General features: G+C 36.9%; 1 protein-coding gene across 38 annotated transcripts in view; it reads right to left on the bottom strand.

Annotated features, from left to right (window-relative positions):
- NAV3 (neuron navigator 3) overlaps positions 1–21,336 on the bottom strand; it is a 494,795-nt gene that overhangs the window by 132,298 nt on the left and 341,161 nt on the right. For 17 of the 38 annotated variants that reach the window (XM_050715385.1, XM_035544019.2, XM_035544024.2 and 14 more), the window contains 3 exons: positions 12,451–12,519; positions 9,619–9,758; positions 2,110–3,148 (listed from right to left, as the gene is read on the bottom strand). In XM_050715385.1, the coding sequence (XP_050571342.1) occupies positions 2,110–3,148; positions 9,619–9,758; positions 12,451–12,519 (1,248 nt within the window). Of the gene's footprint in view, positions 1–2,109; positions 3,149–8,518; positions 8,625–9,618; positions 9,759–12,450; positions 12,520–21,336 lie in introns of those variants that run through there. The other 21 variants (XM_035544015.2, XM_035544020.2, XM_035544031.2 and 18 more) reach the window with 4 other exon arrangements.

Below are 21,336 nucleotides of genomic sequence, written 5' to 3'. Positions count from 1 at the left end.
CTGTATTTTTATTAAATTATATTGAATCTTTTTACAAGGACTACAATACCAACTCACAGGGCCTAGACATTCCCACTAGGTATAAAAAATAAACCTGTTAGTCTGAATGGTAACTGTTGTTTACTACCTCACTGATCTATAAAGCTGTTTTAGCAGCTAGCAAGAGTACCTGGAAATTCTGGGTATAAATTGTGACTACTCAAAAAACATTTACGCTTAAGAGCAGAAAAAATGTACATACAGTACCCTATCTTCCTGTACACTTCTACTTGCCATATATCCACAAAAATAAATCTGCTGACTTTGGAAATATGGATATTTTATCCTTGGTTATATTTATATTCTTCTGTGAAATCAATGTGTACTATTACAAAGCCCTTGAGAGCTGTAAGGAATGTATTTACTGTGTATTTGTGGGTCAGATTCGTCTCTCAGTTACAGAGATACACATTGAAGAAACCTCATCAAAGTCAGCCTATTACCCTGGGTTTATAGCATTCTGAGATCAGACCTTGGCTCTGAGAAATTTACTTTCATGCGAGATTTAACTTCAAATACAGTCTCCTTTGCTGCTTGTTTGAAGCAAACAGATGATTATTAATACCAAATTTTGCTGGAAGATGCATGCTTCTAATGCCCTTTAAAATTCCAAATACATTTTGCTTCATGATGAAGCTTAAAAGAGTGATAAGATATCTCCATCATGCAATGAAATGGCATTAGTATGTGGTAAAATTGCCATTATATAGCACATGCATCTGAAGGCAAAGCATAGCCTCTTTTTCTCTCTTCTTATCTATGCAACCTAACACATATGTGGGCCATCCTATGTATGACACTGCAAATGGCTGTATAACTGAAAATATTCCAGACAGCTATACAGAAACATACATATTAAACACATTCAGTGATACATTTAACTGAAACTCAAAAGGCTACTCACTGAATGTTAGAATAAATATAACCCATATCATGGCTTTTTCCCTTCCCATACAATTTTCAGAACTGCTTTTGTTCAGAATCAACCTAAACAGTTTATCACTCATCCAGATTGGTTTTGAAGCTATGTTTAGTTGTGTGTAATGATATATATACTCCCTCAGAGCCTACTTCAGCACCTCTTTAATCTTTAGCCAAGATTATCTACAGTACTACTCACTAACAAAAACTGCCAGTATATTTTGCTTAATAACATATTTGTCATTTTATCAGATGTTAAATTTATCCACAACTGTAGCTAAAGCTCTCCAATATCTGACATCTGAAATCATGACTCAGAGCAGCTTGCCAGTCTTTCTACACTTACTCCGTCTTCTGAGTTGTATAACAATGCAATCTCTCAGTTTCTCTTCAGTTGCTTTATCACACAGCAAAATAAATTAGGACAAAGATCAATACATTTAACCGATCATTCCCCTGTTCTGGAGCCTTGGTCATCAGAAGAGTATGCACCACCTGTAAAAATTTGCTGCCTCTACGGAGTTAATTTATACCTAGTTCATGTATAAAAACAAACAGAAAAAAGGACCTGCAGCCAGCATCCTTTTCACTCTGCTCAAAGTACGGAAATACTTTTGAATGCTTGCAAAAGTTTGTATATGACTTTTCTTCTAATATCCTAGTAGTGCTGTCACATACTCTGAAAACGTCAGAAGTGTATTTTAGGATTTTTTCTAGAAAACTGTGTTTTAAGCAAATATTATTGAATAATAGCAAATAAACACTGAAGGTCTGAAATTGCACACAGGAATATTCTCACTAGAATCCTGATTCTGCCATGACCTTTCAAAAACAGCACAGGGAACATAACACGTGATTTGTATTTCCAATCAAAACCAATCCAATCCAACCAAATAAGTCCAATCCTGAATGTTAAATGGCAAATATTTGCAATGGATTGCATTTATATAAGGTAGAGAGTCAGTGTTCCTGGATGAAATTATTCATGAATATTAATTAAAACATATTATCTGGAAAATATGTGTGATGCCATGACAGAACGTGGAAACTGGGAGATATGAGACACAGTGTGACCACCATTGCTCTGGCTGTTTCAGCTTTCTCTTTTCTAAATGTTAACACAAACCCAATTTCCCTTGGTGACCTTACCTATAAATGAAAGGAGCTACTGTGGCAGTGTTGGGGTGGCTGTATTGCTGTTGCTGAGGAAGTTGGACGATGCCGTTCCCCGTGCCTTGGCTGCTGCTTGCTGCCACTGAGCCCGAGAGAGCTGCAGAGGAGCCTGGGGCGAGAGCTGTGCTTGGTTCTCTCCCTTCAGAAGAAGCAAGCCCACAGGAAGGAGAAGCCTTCTCATTGAGTTGAGATTTTGGTGTTGTTTGGGATTGGTTTCCTTTTGTAGTCCTCAGTTTCTCAACCTCCTTACTTCCTGTGCACACAGATGAAGCACTCTGCTTTGCTGTTGGCACCTTCGATCCAGGTTTTGGGATCCCACTAGAAGACGGTATTAAACTTTCCTTCTTGGCTGTTGCTGTCTTGCTTCCCTTTGGGATTAAGCTTGCAATTTTTGAGCTCTTCTTTGTAGATGTTTCAGTGACTTGGTCCTTCTCCTCCTTGACTGTTTTCTCAGTGCATACTTTATTTTTGTCCCTGTTCTTTTCCTCTTTGTCCTTTGGCTGTAGCAAAGACTTTTTATTGCTGAGATTTTTGCTTCCAGCTTTTGGAGGAGTTAACTTCGGTGATACTTTAGGACTGCTACTTGTGGAGCCGCCGCTGTTCACCCCACCGCTTAACACATCTGTCTCACCACACTCTGAAAAGGTATCGTCTTCTCTCCCACTATCACTGGGTCCTGAGCTCAATGACAAAGGAGGTCTCAGAGCAGTCCTAGCATTAACTAGCTTGAATTTTTCCAGCATAGATTTTTGTCCAGATGAAGGTGGCTTCATGCCTTCAGATGGGGGTGGCTTGAGCCTGTCTGAAGATGGAGTAGGGGAGGTTGCGGGACTAGGCTGCTTCACGGACAGCATGGTCGAGGTCGCGCTGTGTTTGACATTCATGGATTTGCTGCGCCAAGGCTTGCTGGCACTTGGAGAGGGTATGGCAGAGACCTGCTGCTGCCCGGTGCTGGTGGGATGCTGCACGTTTCCATTCATGCCTGCAGATGGGTGAGGGCCTTTTGGTGAATCTGCTTAAAAATAGAAAGAATCACAATGGTACAGTTATTTTCACATCTTCTACTTGAAGATTTACAGCATACCTGCCTGGCATGAGAAATACAGTTACATATAAACTTCAAAAATCAGTGTAAATGTGATTTATAATAAACTTAATTTACATGTGTGCGGAATATGCAGAATGCTAATCAAAAATGCCTTTTTTTCCCTTCCATCATGGCGTTGTGCAATACTTCTTTCTACGAGCTCAAGAGCATGTGGAAACACCTTCATCATAACCATTTCATTATGCAAATTAAACCTTCCAACGTAAAGATTTTATCATTAATAACTCATAAAGAAATTCTTCCAATCAGTTGCTAATAACAAAACACTGATAGACTAAAGAAAAGAAAAAAAAAAGAAAAGAAAGAAAGCTACAATATTGGAAGAAAAACAAAACAACAAAACAAACAAAAACAAAACAAAACAACAAAACAGAAAAAGATTATGTTTTTTGCTGTTTAGCAAAAGGTACAGAAGTCTCATTTACGTCTCTCAGGTATCTCCACTACATTTATATTATCCAGAAACTTCAGCAAAGCTTCAGAATGAAAGAAAATAAGACATTCTGCAATAATCAAATTATCTTAATTGACAACCATGATTTTCAAAACATTCATTTTGCCTTATTAAGCAAAACAGACTGAGGCATGAAAGGGCTGAGCTCTTCTATATGAAGCTCCTGTTTCCAAGACTTATCTGAGTATCTAAACACTATTACTCTGGAGCATCTGAGAAATGAAGTGCTAATGGTAATCATATGTGGTACAAAGCTATTTCAGCAGGTGACATATTTTCTCTCAGTTTATCTGGCTTGTCTTGATACTCAGAGTTCTGGGGCTCCCACTGATTAGGCATAAGCCTGTCTATGCTACAAAATCTGTGCTACTAGAAACATGCAATGGAAATACAGTTCACATAATGGAAAAAAGAGCACTTGATGTGTTACATATACACAAGACCAATGTCATACCCTGTTGCTCCCATGTCTAAATAATATAGTAGCTGAGGACATTTCTGCCTTTAGCACAGAATTTGAAGTTGTGCACAATTTCCATTTTTGTAGTCTCAGCCCTAAGGCCCTAGTATGAACTAGACTATTCACCTGGAAGTCTGAAGGCCACTAATACAAATAAGAAAGGGGAGATTTTAAGCATCCTGGAGGGAGAGGTGTTTTTTCTTTAACAAACAAAAATCTGCTTTTTACAAGCAAAATCTACTTCTCTAAATAGATTGTAAGAATTTTTGGTTTAAAAATAAATTAAAAAAAAAAATAATACAAACAAAAGTATTACAATAGAAATGTGTTACGCAAACAGCCTTAACTTGCTTAACACTATTACCAACTGCACTCCAGAAGCCCAATCACTTCCATCTTCAGCAGATGCTGTAAACTCCATCTGCCCTGCATTTTTTTGTGTGTGTGCTCTCAGCCCAGCGTGCAAACCCCATAGATCTAAATGATCTTCACAGAAGTTTTTGAGCACCTCTACTGAGTCAAGAAAATGTTAACTGATATGGGTGGCCTCAGAGTATTTTTGGGGAAAGGCTAGGTGATAGCTTATTCCCCTTGCTCCAGATAGCATCATGAACGTGGAGCTGCTTCAGTTGGCAGCTGCAGAGCTGTTCCCTCGTCTGTGAATGAGGCAGGATTTGTGGCTGGGACCCTGCTATTTTCTGGTGAGCCCTGGATGCTGGAACAGAGCCTAGGGCCAACAACAGCTGTTGTATATTAATGCAGCCCACAGGCTTCCTTAATTTATACCAGGGATCAGGCCCGTGGCTGATAGCCCAGGACTGGGTGTGCACAAGGACCTTCTTGCACATGTCTTGCTTTGCACTAAGCACGCCTTAATTACACAGGAGGATTGGGGTCTTTAGCTATCCCAGTAGTCTTGCAGTTGAAAATTCACCTTAAGAATATGCAAAGTTAATGCAGAATACATGTAACAACCTGTGCACAGCAGGATGCCACTGCACTCTCTTGTATTAATTCTGTTATGTTTGTATGGCTTCAGGCTATTCATTTTACTGAAAGAAAGGGGAAAAAAAAAAAACTTTCTGATTGAAAAGAAGAATGCAAGGTTTGCCATATTTCCTGCTATATAATATAAACTCACTGGAAAAAATTATAAAAAGGAACATATTCACTATTTCAACAACATTTTGTTCTGCCACATATATAGCAAAATACACAGGTTCCTGGAACCACTGATGCTTATTTGATCCCTATGTCACAAACCATAAACATCAGCAAAAGGTACAAACACAAAACTTGCCTTTAATCTTCAATTTAAAGTGTATCCTTAAAGTTCCCACAAGGAATGTGGATTGCACACTCTCAAGAAATTGTGAGAGTCTGCATGTATGCTTAAAGATGTGGAATAAAAAGATTTATTCCCCTCCTAGCCCAAATGTATTACTTGAAGCTGCACATCTTTCATTGCTTTTTTCTCATTCAATTGGATTTAGTTTTGCTGTTCATTATATGAAATCTGTCCCCACCTTGTGGTGCTTCTGATACAGACTGAATCCAAGCTATGGATCAGGATATGACAAGGATGTCATATCTCTATAAACTGAATTTTACAAGGAGACAGGCTTCTTTGTAGGGCCCAATCCCTTTACAGTTGAAAGGCATAATCAACTTCTGGTGAGAACAATGCTGCATTCTCCTTGAGAGTACTGTGCTTCAGGGCTCAGCCCAATCTGCTTTGGGAAAGCAGAACAACATCCCTGGGTGTGCACCGCAGAAAGAAAAATTGGTATCAGAACCCAATTTACAACAATCCTCTTCAATCTTCTTGTCCATGACCTTTTCTGTAGTTGGTGCTGTTGGAGAGGACAGCAGCTCTGTGGTGACAGCTCCCCAGTTGCAGCATAGTCAAGTAGTGATTTTCTCAGTATTCTGGAGCAGACAAAGTGTTTCCATAAGGCATATTAATACTGCCATACCAGGTGCCCAGATTACAATATCCAATTTTAGTCACCCATACTAAAAGGGTTAACGGAAAAAGGAAGAGTTGTAAGGGATAGCTGTAAGGATGCTTGGAGGAACTGGACGTCTGTCTGGTGAGATGAATAGAGCTCAGCCTGTTCAAATGTCCTGTTCCAGTATTAGAATTTATCTACCCCTTATCAGCACAGGAGAACACCATGAGGAAGAACTGGCAGCACACTGGCACTAGAGCAAACGCAAACAAACTAGCAGTGGGCACACATACTGCCTGAAGAATAATGATCTGCAACCATTAGACAATCGCGATCCAGAACAGAGTTTCTCAAAGTCTTTACAGGCAAAATACCAAAGAGAATTGAAGCAAACTCTGGACAATATACAAACAACATTTTATATTATAAAATGACATTGAAAGGCATGCAATTAAACTCTGTGACATAAAGGTCCTTATCAGTGTTCAGAAAGAGTGTTTCTAAGCTTTGAAGTGTAAATATTTGTTTGTTTGTTTTTAATTTGGCTGGAATTAGAACATTATTTCTTTGCTAGTCTCAAAATGCCCTGGGTATCTGCCTTATTAGCAACACGGACAATTAACTTTATTCAAATACTTTCATTTTCATTGTTTTATTTTCCTCTGTATTTTATTAGGTGTGAAAGAGATGGATGTGATATGACCTGGAAAACTGACATATTCTTTGGAACCCAACCATAAGCAAAGTCCAAACATATATTAAAAGTGTGTATATATATATATATATATATATATATATATATATCACTAAAGCTCCACAGATTCCACAGATGAGTTTCAGCTCTTAACTGTATTGTAACTGTTTTGGTACATTCTGTTTTCCCAACTTAATCACTGGCACATAAATTTACCTGTGTCAAGGCAATGGAGTGGGTCTGTAGGTGAAAACTGTCCTGTACAGAATGAGCAGGAAAACTGTTTTCACATAGGGGACCTTGGCTTTCTTGAAGTGTAAACTATTCATTAAGCAACTTTCAAAATAGATAGTATTAAATAGCATTCTAAATAATAAAACACTACATAAAATACATCTATCACATCTTATTTTGGACAACTTTCAGGTCTCCTTTAAATCTGTGCCTGTATATCCAGGCACAGATAAAAAAATTATTTAAATCTGTGCCTGTATTGTGACTGAGTTGAAAAATATGCTATACAAGAGCAGATTTCAAGTATTACATATAACTGGATTTAAAACTAAACAAAACAAACAAAAAAAACCACTTTATGCTGTATATCTTTTTTGAGGTCTCTTTTTAGCAAATAAAGGAAGTTGTACAGCAGCAAAAAAAAAAAAAAAAAAAAAGGTACCAAAAGTGGTCTGTCCTTGAAGAGATTTGGAGATCCCCAGTTCTCGTGCCTGTTGACATAGTACAAGTCATCCTCTTTTCTGATTCAGTTTATGCAGCACTAATGCAGAATTACTAGCTATTTACTATACTATCCAAGACTCAGAAATTAGTGTATATGGACTGTATATCCATTCAACTCAAGCTGTTAAAGTTGTCTTGCTGCAAGTATCTACATTAAAAGCAAAATTTAAAATGCATTTATTGGATGTGCTGCAATGTAAAGAAAAATCCGTTTTTCAAGGTATAGTGACACATTTTATTTTATTTTATTTTATTTTATTTTATTTTAAAGAGGTGTTATTATTACTACTGCTAATGTAAGGGTTGAAGTTTGTTTCAGAACAAATTTTTTAAAAAACCCTCAGGTCATAGAACATCCACAGGTACTTAAAAAAATTAAAAGACCACTTGGAAATTTCATTGTAATATTAAAAAACAAAACAAAACAACAAAAAAAAACCTAACACACTGCTATTCTTGCATGTGCAGTATTCATATTCTCTAACTTCTGCTTTATATATGTCTTTTAAAATAAACTTTTATTTAGCTTATATTCATATGTAAAATCAATGTTCTTAAATCCATTTTGCTGTTTGGAAAGGAAAAAAAATCATATAGAATAACTTAAAATACAATACTCAATGTAGTTATGCAACATTACATTTTCTATATCCTGTAAAATGAATTGAATGACAGTATACAAACAAAGCCACCCCTTATACTCTTGTAAGTGAGGACTCCACTAAAAATCTCATCAAGTTTCTCATTCTCTGCCGTGAAGGAACGGGTGAGTAAAGAAATCCATCATGCAAAAAGCCATGTAAATGCGCAATGCAATGTAAACCTTAGCAGTCCAAAGACAGTTTTCAAGTAATGAGCTAAGAATATTAGTATCTACAAGCATGTCCCACCTTAAATCATTTTGCTCTTTCACATATTTCAATAGAAAACTTATGTCAACATTATGAAGTAATTCTAAAGCCTGAACTGCTGTACGTACCTTCACTCAAGCAGTCCCATCTCCTACTTCATAACTTCACTATCATCTTTGTGAACTATACAGTGTCTGCTCAGTTTATATTCTGATCTCTTTTTAGTCTGCATGTCTTGCCATAAACAAGTCCTTGATAAAATAAAAAGCAGTACAGAACTATCTAAAACATTCAACTCTGATAGTACAAATACAGAAATAACTATTGAAAGGATGGTTTTATATCTTCAGATACAGCTAGGGGCAAAGTGTGTTCATCAGAATTTTGTAAAAAAAAAAAAAAAATCTGGATAGCTGCCTGTTGCTTGGATGAAGAACATTCACTGCATACTTGTTCCTCCCACAGACCCCAAAGATGCGAATGGGTACTATGTTTATTGTATCATTTTCAACTGTATTCTAACCCAGAGATATGAATAAAATGCTGTTCATTACACAAAGGGAGAAAGAAGGGGAGGGGAGGACTGGATTAGTTACACAACTCAGAAGGCTGATTTTTTATATTATTATTTCTGAGATACAGCCTGAAGAGGCACTTTTTCTGGGAAAACATCATCAGAGGGTTGGAGAAATAGAAGGACCCAGGAACCCTTTTTGTGAAACTGAAGATCATAGTTAAAGGAGGCAATAAAACATGAACATTGAATTCAAATCCCTGCAAAATTTCATTACGTTTGACTTAATTTCCAATCCCTTATTCAGATTGATGCATATACTGGGTAAGGTCCTGAAAGAATAGACATATGTAATATTCTCATGCAAATGTAATATCCATCTCCTTTAATATGGCAGTCTTCCTGTGGGTATGAGTGGACTTGAACATAGACCAAGACTGTAGGCATGCAATATGGATTCATTTTTACTTCAGAAGTATCAGCCAATGACATTTCCATCAAAGAGGGATAAAATACCACTCGCTGTAACATCTTGAAAGATTTCAGTTCTGAAATTTTACCTCAACTCAATTACAAATCCTAATTCACAGGGCTGTCTCCATAGTGCTTCCTCACCAAGTATTACGTTCACTTTGTCTCTTGCGGATAGGTGCCTTTTTTTTTTTCCCCGTTATTACTTCTGTAGAGTAATCTCACTAACTTTTAATCACTTACCTTTTTCATTTCCGTTTGCATATTGTGGAGGCTTGTTTTTGTCAATGCTGTTAAAGCTCTGGCTCCTCCGATTTAAATTAGAAGCTCCCTGGACTTTGGTACTGCTGCCTGCAGCTGGCACCCTTGAGGGTCCTGGAAGCCTAGAATGGTATAATCAGAAACTGGTTCGTTGTATGCAATGCAACACATAGAAGAGGCAGTATGCAAATGTCAGATTGGAATTTAAAACCAATGACCAAAACCAATGATTTCATGTAAGCAACAATGAACACGAGGATTCAAGTTAGATAGACTCAACAAATTAAAATAAAAGCTTATCTTTATTCACACAAGGGGGAAAAAGCTGCTTTCTGGGTTCACAAGACATGTAAGAAGATGCTTTGCATTTGCCATTAATGTTGCTAAAACAGATTCACCCTAACAGACCATTAATGTGCAGTATCAACTTTTATTTAAATAAGTCACTTTTGAGAAGAAAATTTTACAGAAATTGATTAGAAGCACAAAAATACATAGCTGAGAAATATTTCATATTTCTTACTCTACTCTCTACTAACTGTTCCAGAGCTGTGGTCAGCACAAAAGCTGTCTTTATAATTTTGTTCTTTGGTTATTTTCAGAATGCTATTGGTTGAAGCAATTCTACTTCTTTAGGCTTGTGAGCTTATTATTTTAAATAAAAATATTGCAAATATATGTTTTAGATAGATGCTACAGATGAATGTACACCTTTTCGATACAACGATACAATGTAGGCGATACAGTTCATTTGTTAGTATTTGCTGCCACCATCTGTACCTTACTGTGTGGCTAAGCTATGAAAAAGATGTGGACCCTGTTGTCCCTGGCATGTATAAGCCTGCATCTTTTTTTCTGCCTGAATCTGTTCTCTTATGAAAGATTCTTTAATACACGCTTGCTTCAAACCTTCTTCAGCATCTTTGTGGGCCACTTCATTTTCCGCTTTTGTTCTCTGACAGACAAAATGAAATGCTTAACTCAGCAAGATACTTTTGCCATAGGAGAAGAATATCTATCTTCTGTTTCTCACTTATGGGGATGATATAATGGTTTTAATGGTGTCAATGCAAGTCGTATCAGAGCTATTGAATTCTGTTAGTTTCACTATATGATGAAAGAACAGCATGAGAAAGGAGAAAAAAAAAATCAGGTTACAAAGAATTACAAAATTCTAGATTTCTTCTGAACTTTTTCTGTTGAATACATGGGTATAACAAAAATGTTCAAATTTTATTTCATTAGCAAACACATGTAAACAGCTCCACGTTCTCTTCCTTCACCAATTTAAGCCTCAGAGAGCTAATCCATTTGTTATTTTCATGGCTCTTTCTGGCCGCAAGCCTGCCCTGCTAGTCTCTGTGCCGAGCCCACAGCAGACTGTCTCTGCTCTGCAGCTGCACGCGTGCTAACCTTTACTGTGACCCGTGAATTCTAGTGATCTTCTGTTCCCTGAAGAATGCACTAAAACAAACTTAAAAATCCATTTGCTCCTTCTCATTACCCTAATTTGACAGGCAGTGAGAGCCCTGAGATTGTTTGTCAAAGGTAATGAAAAAAGCAATGAGAAGGCATGTGCAACGCTGGAAACTCATCTGTTCTGTTAAAATATAAAATAGTTATGCATATATTCTGCATGCCAGAATTTGAGAACTTGCCACAGTACGCACATTATACATGAGGCTGTTTGCTCTGCACACTTTCCAGTTTACCTCATTTGCTGTCTTTTTTAATTGAATTCAGGTTTTAAATTTCTCTTGCAGAATCATGTTAAGCAGCTAAGGAAATGCAAAGAGGAGAATAACAAGTAAGGGACAAGTCACATACCTCTGAACAGGCTTCGGAAACACTGCCACAGATTTAAAGTATTAGACATTAAGACTGTAAACCCCGACATACTGAATGCAGACAAGACAGGAGCATCAGCAATAAGAAAAACTGAAGACCTACAAATGCAGGTGCAAAGCAACTGGACCGTGGTATAGCTCATTCCAAGCTATCACCAGCAACTCAAATCATGTTAGTGCACTACATTGAAAAATGCAATCTTTACTGTAGATTACACAATTTATAGTTCATTGTTCTCACCAATGAACTGTACAGCAACAAAAAATAATTAATGAACACATTAATTACCCACCACACACACAAAAAAAATGTTAGAAACAAGAGTAAGCTTTACATCTCAGCTTCTTTCTTTTGCAACCTGGCTTGTAGATTTTAGTGCTCATAGTGCTAAAAGTATCGATGAAATCTCAAACAGGGCAGCTCCTACACACAGTTCTGTCAAATCACAGCCAAAACAAAGCATCTCTCTAGCAGCGACTGTGTGTGGGCTACTCTTGAAGGAGCAGAACTCTTGAACGTGCTTCTTTTTTCCACTCCTGTTTTGCTTCTGTGTGATCTTGGCTCTGTGAACTCAACCTCTCAGGTGGGTTTGCAATACATGCAGAAGAACACCTACTGGGAATTGGGACCCAGACATTTTTTTGCTTGTGACTAAAGAAAGAATTTGAGCCAGAAAATAGAGAGCACTAAAATCACCAACGAATCCTCCCCACCTAATATTTTACATGCAGAATACCAAGATGCAAAATACATAACAACCAGAAATATTGCTAATATACAGTAAAATCAGCTCCCTCCAGTCCATATGAGGCTTTCCCATGGCAAAGCTCATTGTTGCAAAGCTTGCACGCATAACATAAATACACATTTTTTAATGTCCACTTTTGTCCAAAGGATAAACTTCCAATGGACATTGACTTGCTTGAGTATCGCTAATAAGCAATAAATTAGAGATATTTAACTGACCTAGAAGTCTTTTTTTGACTGGTTGCAATTCCACTGTGATTAGACTGAGTTGCATATCTGGCTGTGAGACTGTATGAGAAGAAACAGAGAAATTGAATTAAAGGATTTCTTTGAACATGTATAGAAAGAACACACTTACCACACTTATGAGTTAATGAATGCAAATTGAACATGGAGAGAAAACACAAATTAACTGGCAAAAAATATGAAGTAATGTAACATGCAGATTTTTATGAGAGATGCAATGCACAGATTATGAAATAATGTATATTGTTATACATTTTGTCATCTGCTAGAAATTATTTTAGGAATAAACAATTCAGGCACAGTGACTGAATTCTAGCTCTGTTAGTGCACCTTAAAACTTTGTGCTGGTGTTTTTGCACCCATGAAAAGTACGAAACATGTATGTATATACAGCTAAAAGCACCTACAGCAAATTGAATGGGTTCACAATCTGGTAGGTAGGAAGAGGTTTGCTGTTCCAGAGCCAGCATGGACTCAGAAGAATCCGTACTAAAGAAAGATGACCTGTCTGACAGTAGAGCTATGTAGAAGGAGAATCCCATCATAGTTTTCATTACTGGTATGGCCCCATAGTTCACATACGTAAGTGATGCATTACCCACGCAATCAATCAAAGGCTCCATTAGGGAAGCCATCACACGTGCTTAGATTCATTGTGAAGTTTCATAGGAAAATGCACCTTAGTCCCTTAAGACATCCAAGTAGTATTTCTGCAACATAAAATATGCTGTGCTACAGGGCTAAGAAGCTATATGTTCCTTGTAACACCCAGCAATATGTCATTGCTAAACAGCAAATTGATGCCTTTATTCTCTTAGTCTTTTGCATAGGGGATGTGTAAAAGGTATAGCTAAGGTAAGGCCTCCTGCCAAGTAATTTCAGATACAGTAAACAGGTGCATCCTTTGGGATCCACACAGCCTAAGGTCATACTCAGGTGCAATCACAAAATCAAATTCCTTACATTCTTAAGGAGTGATAGGAAAATGAGTAAGCAGAAGCTCTGACAGTCACATAGTGCTCGTCTCTTACAGTTCTGCATCTTCTAGTAACTCTTCTGAGTAGTAGCAGGAACCATAATAATTTAGTCCCAACTTTGTAGACTGGCAGCACTTATATGAAAAACCTGGTGGTACTGATTCTACCAGAAAAGCATTAAGCAATTTCTGCTGGCCCACTGAATTGGACAGACGCAGTGTAGAGAAGATAGAAGAAGCCCTTAAAGGAAAAAAGTCTTCCCATACAGGCATGGCTGTTCTGAAGAGGATTAGGGCAAAGTGACAAACCAAGGGTCAAAGTGACACTTGAATGTGTTGCATGATTATTGTTACTTTACCAATTTGTTACCCAGTAAGGGGTTCAGCACTGCCTCTGTGCCTGGCAAACACAAATGGCACATGTGCATTCAATGAATAAATAAAAGGGAGACTACTTTAGTCTTAAGAAGGGAAAAACAAATCATTTAACATATAAATGCATCATTCAGTCCTGTGATATATATCTTCACAGTAGTGCTGACAAAGTGCTCTTTCATATGACTATAACTTCTGTGGGAATTGTAATAAACTGTAATAATATCATAATAATTTCTATTTATATATTTTTATTTATATAGCTGTTAGTATATTACTTTGTATTTCATTTACAGCTATTTTTCTTAATAACTAGACATGCTACAAATGTGACATAGGATGTTTTACTGAAGTTGCTAAATTTGTGCTTGAATCTTTTCCCATCTTTTGGTAAGATCTTCTTTGGTAAGCCCATCTTTTGGTAAGATCTTCCACTCTTCTTTTTTTTTTCAACATATTTAAAATGAAGGAATCTAGAAAAGATTAGCTGGTTATCTCCATTGACTAAACTAAGGAGTTTGTGAGAAAAATGGAATGTCAAATAAAACTTTAGTGCATTTATGTTGTAGAAGGTTAAATGATACATAGTACAATCAACACGGACAATGAGTTGGAAAAGCAGAGAGAATAGGATGCATCTTAACCAGGGCCTAAAGAGGATGAAAGATCTGCCTAGTGCCTGGTAGCTTTCCTACTTCAAACAATGCTATTCCAAAGAGGCAAATTACTTGATCTCAGTGATAAACTCAGTTGCTGAGTTGTTGATAAGCTAGCCCACAGACAGACAACACATTAAAATATATATATATATTTTAATAAGAATTAATATATGAAGAATCTATCTGGAAATACTTGCTAGAAAAATCTCTTTCCTTCCATGCCTGTTGCCTGGGACTCCATCCACTAGCAAATTCATGAAACGTCAGCCTATAGACTGTTTTCAAATTTTACAGACAGTCCTGAAAGGCATTGATGGATGTATCAAAATAGTATAACAACATTTCCACTGTGATTGGACAAATTTATTTTTCAAAGTAATTTGATAAATGAAAAAGAGAATTTTAACAGCTCAGAAACTAGATGCATCAAGCTCCTAATGACTTTGGGTCTTCCTTCACAATTAGCATTTGATGTGTTGGACCAATTAAAGCTTTGCACAGATGCCCGTTTCCCAACTTCTGGCTGCAATGTTACAAATGGGAACTGCAACACATCTAAAGTCCAGTCTCTCTTAGAGCTATTCTAAATGTATGAACAAATATTTACCTGTTGCCCTTCATCCTATCTGATAATTGTTGGTGGGTAACATCTGGCAGTCAGGAAAATAAACCTATTTTGCTTAAAGTTGTAATTATTTATGCTTACAGATTCACTCAAAGGTACTATAAATATGTTCCTGCACTAAAGCAGCACAGATGCATGTTAATAGTCCAGACAGCAGAAATTTAGTTTCACAGCATTTAGGACAAGGAAGGCTTTACTTGTCAGAGGGCTGGAAAGGGGGATTTTGAAAGTCCCTGGTTCTTATCTTTCTGCTCCCAAGACCCTTTCCATTGCTGTAATACTCCTACCAGCGTTCTTCCCTGACACAGTGTCAGCTTTGACTCCTGGGAGAAGCCACAGCAGTTGCCTGCAAAGCCCAGCTGTGGCCCATTTTCAGGAAGGGGACACGGGAACTATGGAGGAGACCAACACTGTCTGCAGAGCCTGCAGGCAACCACTTTGCTCCTGGAGAGACAGCCCAGACCTGGGGCTCAGTGTTGCAATGCTGGGGCCAGCACAGCCCTGGGCCTGGGCCAGGAGCAGGCCAGGAGACATCTGGCAACATGCTTAGCTCTCCCCTTCTTTCTAACACATAGAAGAAGAGCAGGCAAATACTTCTGGTTAAGCAAATCCTGTTCAAAAGAGGTAAGATTGTATAAATGCATCTGATCCAAAATTCTTAGAAATCAACTGGACTCAACACTGGCTTCCACGTGGAAATCAAACACCCATATTTTCTCTCACAATCAAGGGAAACTCTAGCCACCACAACAGAGATGAAATGGTGACACTGGACGTTGCTGGTTCCTTGGTGAAAAACCGTGAGAAAATGGAATAAACATGCTGAGGTTGTCCAGAAAGGCAGTTCAGCACAGAGGTAGCTGGAGAAGTACTGAGAAGGAAGCAGTGCAGATGTTACACACTGTGGTTACCCTGAGGTGCTAATGGGAAGCCCTAGAGTTATACCACAGCCAGTCTAGTTGCAGGAACTCAGCACTGCACCACGAGGCTGTGCAGCGCAGTCAGTCACTCTAGGGAGAGATGCACTGTGTTCCACCAAAATGGGGACCTGGATGAGGGCATGCAGTTGCAGGCAGGATAAAACGGTTTAAGAAATGGTCATGAAAGATGTAGGGGAACCTAGGGAGTCAACATAAACTACAATACCAAAGGTTCTTAATACCCTCCCACTAAAAGTGAAGTGAAATGTTCAACTGAAATGGGCATATAAGAGCAAAGAAGATGAAAAGGAAAGACAAGTGACTGCTGGACTCTAGACTAAAATGGCAGAAAAAGTGTCTTTCTGCTATACAAATAGGATGGTATAGCAGGAAAGAAGAAGCTCTTTGAAAGTGTCTATAACACGTAAAAGCTGAAGAATTAAGGTTATATGAACCCGGATACAAAGCATGAATCAAGCTGAAAATATTTTAACCTCCTTCTTCAAAAAGTAACTCATGCAGTGTCAGCCTGCATATCATCTACTTTTCATTAGCAGTCTTTTGAAAGATCAAAAGGATCACATTACATCACACTGTCAGAGCAGTGTAGCCGCTTTCCTCTAATGAGTTGCATGGTGGTTCTAAAATGCCAGCTATGCAATCTCTTAAAAGGCAAAGGGGTCTGCAGTATGTAATCAAAGTTCTACCTTGGCATACTTGAATTTTAATATGCTGTTGATTTTATAAAGTACATTTGTTTCACTAGGGTGACCAAGCTCCACAACTGTTAAAGACTCTTCTATCAGAATGATTTCTTGATTAAAAAAAAAATATATATATATATATATATATAGTTTAAATAAAGGATTTTTAATGGAAAAAAAAAATCCTACAAGATCTTGATTGTGCTGTAAACATTTTCTCTTTTTAAAAACAAAACAAAACAAAAAGAAAAACAACAAGAAGAACAAAATAAGCTCCTTGACTGCATACTTCTCATCAGCCTGCCTGGCAGAAAGCAGAATATATAATATTCTAAGGTTCACCTGACTCCAAATCCCAATCCTGCTGGGAGAGAGGCCACAGGATACAAAAGTTTCCAAGCTCCTCACTACACCAAACAATCTGGGCAGCAAAAAGATCTCTGGCTCCTCAAATGAACATTCAAGGAAGACTGAGGAGGAAACCAAAAAACTGATTTTCCAAAGAACAATATATTTTTGACATTTCTTTTCCTTTTTTTCTTTATGATCACAGATCATAAACTGAAACTCAGATAACCCAGTTTTGCATCAACATTTTTGTTCACACAGAACACAGTGACTTGTAATAAGAACAAGTCATCCATCACAGCAACTACACAGTTTCTACCCTGGTCCCAGTATTTGTATTGCAGGAATTTTATGGAATTTATTGAAAGAATATGTGAGATCACAAACTTAAAGAACCTAAAAGCATATCAACAAAGTGGAAAAGGTGCTAGTTATCTACTGTGCTTAACCTGCCATGTAACTCACCTCAAACAGCACAAAAAAAATCTTTAAAAAATAAAAAATAAAAAAATATATATTTTTTCTGAACAAATCAGCCAACAGTGTGTTACCTGCTACCAGAATTAGGGCTATGCACTTGGGGATCCAGCTTACCTTTTTATGACCTTATCTCTATACCATTTATGATCTTGAACAATAATATGTCAGATGATCTATACAGCAATGTATGCCACCATTCTGTATCACAGTTCAGCACAATAAAACTGTAACAGAGGTTTCTCTTAAAGAGAAGGAAGAAGGGGCTGCCACAAAGCCTGAAATTGTTGTACTTTCAAATCTGCAACCATTGTCTTTTGAAACTTTTCACAGATTTCCAGAAAATCCATATTCATCAATACATCCTAAAGAATGGTTGGGATTGCTATAAACCTGCATCAATCAACCAATTAACATGTAATTAAGGCTGTTCTTATTTAAGGTATTAAAGTATACTCAAGAGTATATTTTGTTGGATCTCCCCATTCACTCTAATACAGTAAAGATCTATGCAGTATAAAGAAATTAGAAAAACTTCCACCAACAACTAGCTATGTATAAGTATTTTCAAAAACACATACCAAAAACCAAACACATATATAAGAAATTTTCCTAAGCTGATGAAGTTTCTCTTTTAAGTGTGGTAAATTTTAAATATAAAGTAAGCTCATTTTTTCATTTCTATTTTAACCAATTTTCTGTGGACACTAATTATATAAACAACACTGCCTGCACTTCTTTGGAAGTGTATGGACTTGTACTTTTTTTTTTTTTTAACTTTTTTTTACTTTTTTTTTTTACTTTTTTTTTTGTCAATGAAGAGAGGAGAGAAATGCATCCATAGCTGCAAAAAAAAGTTAATGTCCTTTCATTAACTGATATCTGCCAAAGAACAATAGTAGAAGATCACATTTGCAGCAGTCTGCAAAATATTGAGATAAAGTGGACAGAAAGGACTGACAGTAGCAAAGAAAGTAACAGTACAAATGTGAAACTGACTAAAAGGGTTGCATGAATGCAAGAGAAAGATCAAGTTGTACACTGCCAGCAAGGAATCTGTTGAGGAATAAATAAAAACATGTTGCTTTAGAATAGATAATAAGGCAACATCAAATGTTTGCAAGCCATCAGAATTACATAGGTGCCAGGAAAAGAAAGATTCATGGACAAAAGTTCATGAGAACTCACTTTCAGAGAATGAGAAGAATTAATGGATTAGTATGGAGAGGGAAGGCAGAGCAACAAAGAATGATTGAAGAGAAAATCTCTATATTCTAAGTCTTCTTTTCCTTTTATGTATATATATATATATTGGATTCTGATGCTACAAAGATGAATGAAAAAATTGTTATTAAATTCTACAAGATCAGGATTAGCCGCAGTGAAAATTACAGCCCAAGTGCATCAAACTTGAAATATAAAAAGTAATGAGTGATCAGAGGCAAAGGAGAGAAGTGCCAGACAATGAAAATATCTGAAGTGTACAGAATGGAAATTGTCACTAAACTAAATTAAAACATTATTTTGAAAACTGCAAGAACAGACAACAAGAAAGGATGACAGTTGCATTTTGAAATACAAACAGAACAAGAGCAGTGAAAAAAATAAGCAGGCGGCAGAGTTAATTTATTAACAGGAGAAATCAGAGTAACTATGTCACAAGTTTCTAAAGCAGATATTCAGAAAAACATCAGATACTTTGCAGAGAAGAACTGCAGAACATAATAAATAACACAACCAATAAAGAACAAGATTTTCAGAACCAGCCCATAGAATTATGTAGGAAGGTAAAAGATCACTTTCTGAGAGATCAGTTTAAATAAGAGTTAAAAAGTTTAAAGAAATCTTAAAAGCTATTAAGATGATATATAATCCTTTAACATTTACATTTTTATATTTTATGTGTTTCCCCTCTACTATGTGCTATATTATCTTATGGCTATAAGAGAGACCATTTCTTTCAGAAATTGAAAGTCCCTTTCAAATTCATTTTCTTTCCTCATGTTAAACTTTAGCAATATTATTACTTATCTTCTTATCTTAGAGAGGATGGGCTACAGGGAAGAGGTATGTGAAAAATACATTGTTGCTATTGCATTGTTCTGTCTTTTCTGTATGAAGGTTATCAGAAAGGACAGTAATATGCCATCATCAGAAAGTATCCCTTTTGAGTACAGTAATTTCTAAGTTGGTCATCTGCAACAGAAGGGTGTATTATGAAACTACAAATACTGCTCATGCTTCTTTGCATACTGTGTCAAAACACAGCCATTTTAGACAAAAAAATAAATCAAAATAGTTGCAAATGAAACTGACAGAAATCTTAATATTTAGGAGGCAATGAAGGTGTCTTTTTTAGATGTTGCTCTGCCAAAATATCATAGATGTGGCCTAGAGAACACCTGAAATTGCAATAATCTCCAGCATGCAATAAGAGTTATATAAAATGTGTAAATAAATTTGATATTTGTGTGAGGTAAACAAATGGAATATGCAAGAAGAATCACTTTTCCCAATAACCTATATAGTGCTTATCACAGGAATAAATCTCTGATTTACGCAACTCAACATTGTTACATATAACCTATTTGTTTAGGCACACAGCTAACTGATGTAATTAGTACACAGCGATACTACATAGTTTAGTTACCTGGGCTCTGATCAGGACTACAAGGATGAAAGAACTTCATGCCCTGGTCTGTAAAGGCATCAGAAGTTCCTTTCATTGGAAATTGTAAGGACTGTAATGATTGTGTCTTTAAGGTATGGAAGGGGGCCAGAACTGATTCTGAAGATAGAAGGATATCTCATTTAAAGTAAAATGAAAGGCCAAAGGTCCATTTGAAGGTCAGCTGCTGCACATACCTGTGCAATCACACTAAGCAATGCAATTCATTCTGCATTATCTCCCAGATGCATAAAAACACATCAGATTTGGCTAATAGTTTGTCTGTTCAGAACCCTACTAGTAAAAGAAGAAATAAACCTTTTCCTGATTTTTCTTCTTTGCAGTCATTGAATAATGATTCTTTAGTGGACAAAGCAGGAACAGCATACCTGATTCTTTTCATTAAAACCAAGTGACTAGCAATGACCAGAGCTAAGGATAGAGAAGAGACTAGGTTCATTACTTTGCTTTCGATTAAACAAGAAACAACTGTTCGCACATTTCATTTTTTAGCCTTTGTCAGTGCAATGCACTTTGCACTGACTCTTAAGGTTGTATTTTAAACCTCATGAATACTGAAATAAAGGCTTTTTTCTAAACTGATAGTGGTGGAACCAAGATTGGCATAGGAATTGCCAGTATTCTGGCATGGAGCTATTTAAATTCATAATCATAACCACTACATTTGCATTACTGTTTCACACAGCACAAGCTGTGTGTCCAATATGCTTCATTTTTTCCCCAGTACTTCTAAGAGGGAGGCAACATGAAACCGAGTTCATTACATTAGTTATATATGCAACTGCCTGTAGAAATCAGCTACCTAACTTTGTTTATGCGCTTAGGAAAACCAGGGTGCTCTTTTAATATAACAAATTTAACAAAATCCATCTGGACCTCAAGCTGTGCTCATCATTCCGGTACGTGATAAAATAGTTTGTCCGTCTTGTGGAATTTTGCTGACAGCTTACTGAAACCAGTTACTGCCTAATCCATAAATGAGACAGAACTTCTTTCATCCACATGTGTTTTCTCTTAGTATCTGGGTGGTTGAAAGATCATCACTGTAGAAAGTTTAGATGTATTGCTGTGATAATGGAATCCACT

This window comes from Cygnus atratus, chromosome 1, assembly GCF_013377495.2.
Source record: "Cygnus atratus isolate AKBS03 ecotype Queensland, Australia chromosome 1, CAtr_DNAZoo_HiC_assembly, whole genome shotgun sequence".
Lineage (NCBI taxonomy): Eukaryota > Metazoa > Chordata > Aves > Anseriformes > Anatidae > Cygnus > Cygnus atratus.
This window is presented reverse-complemented; position numbering and strand designations above follow the sequence as displayed.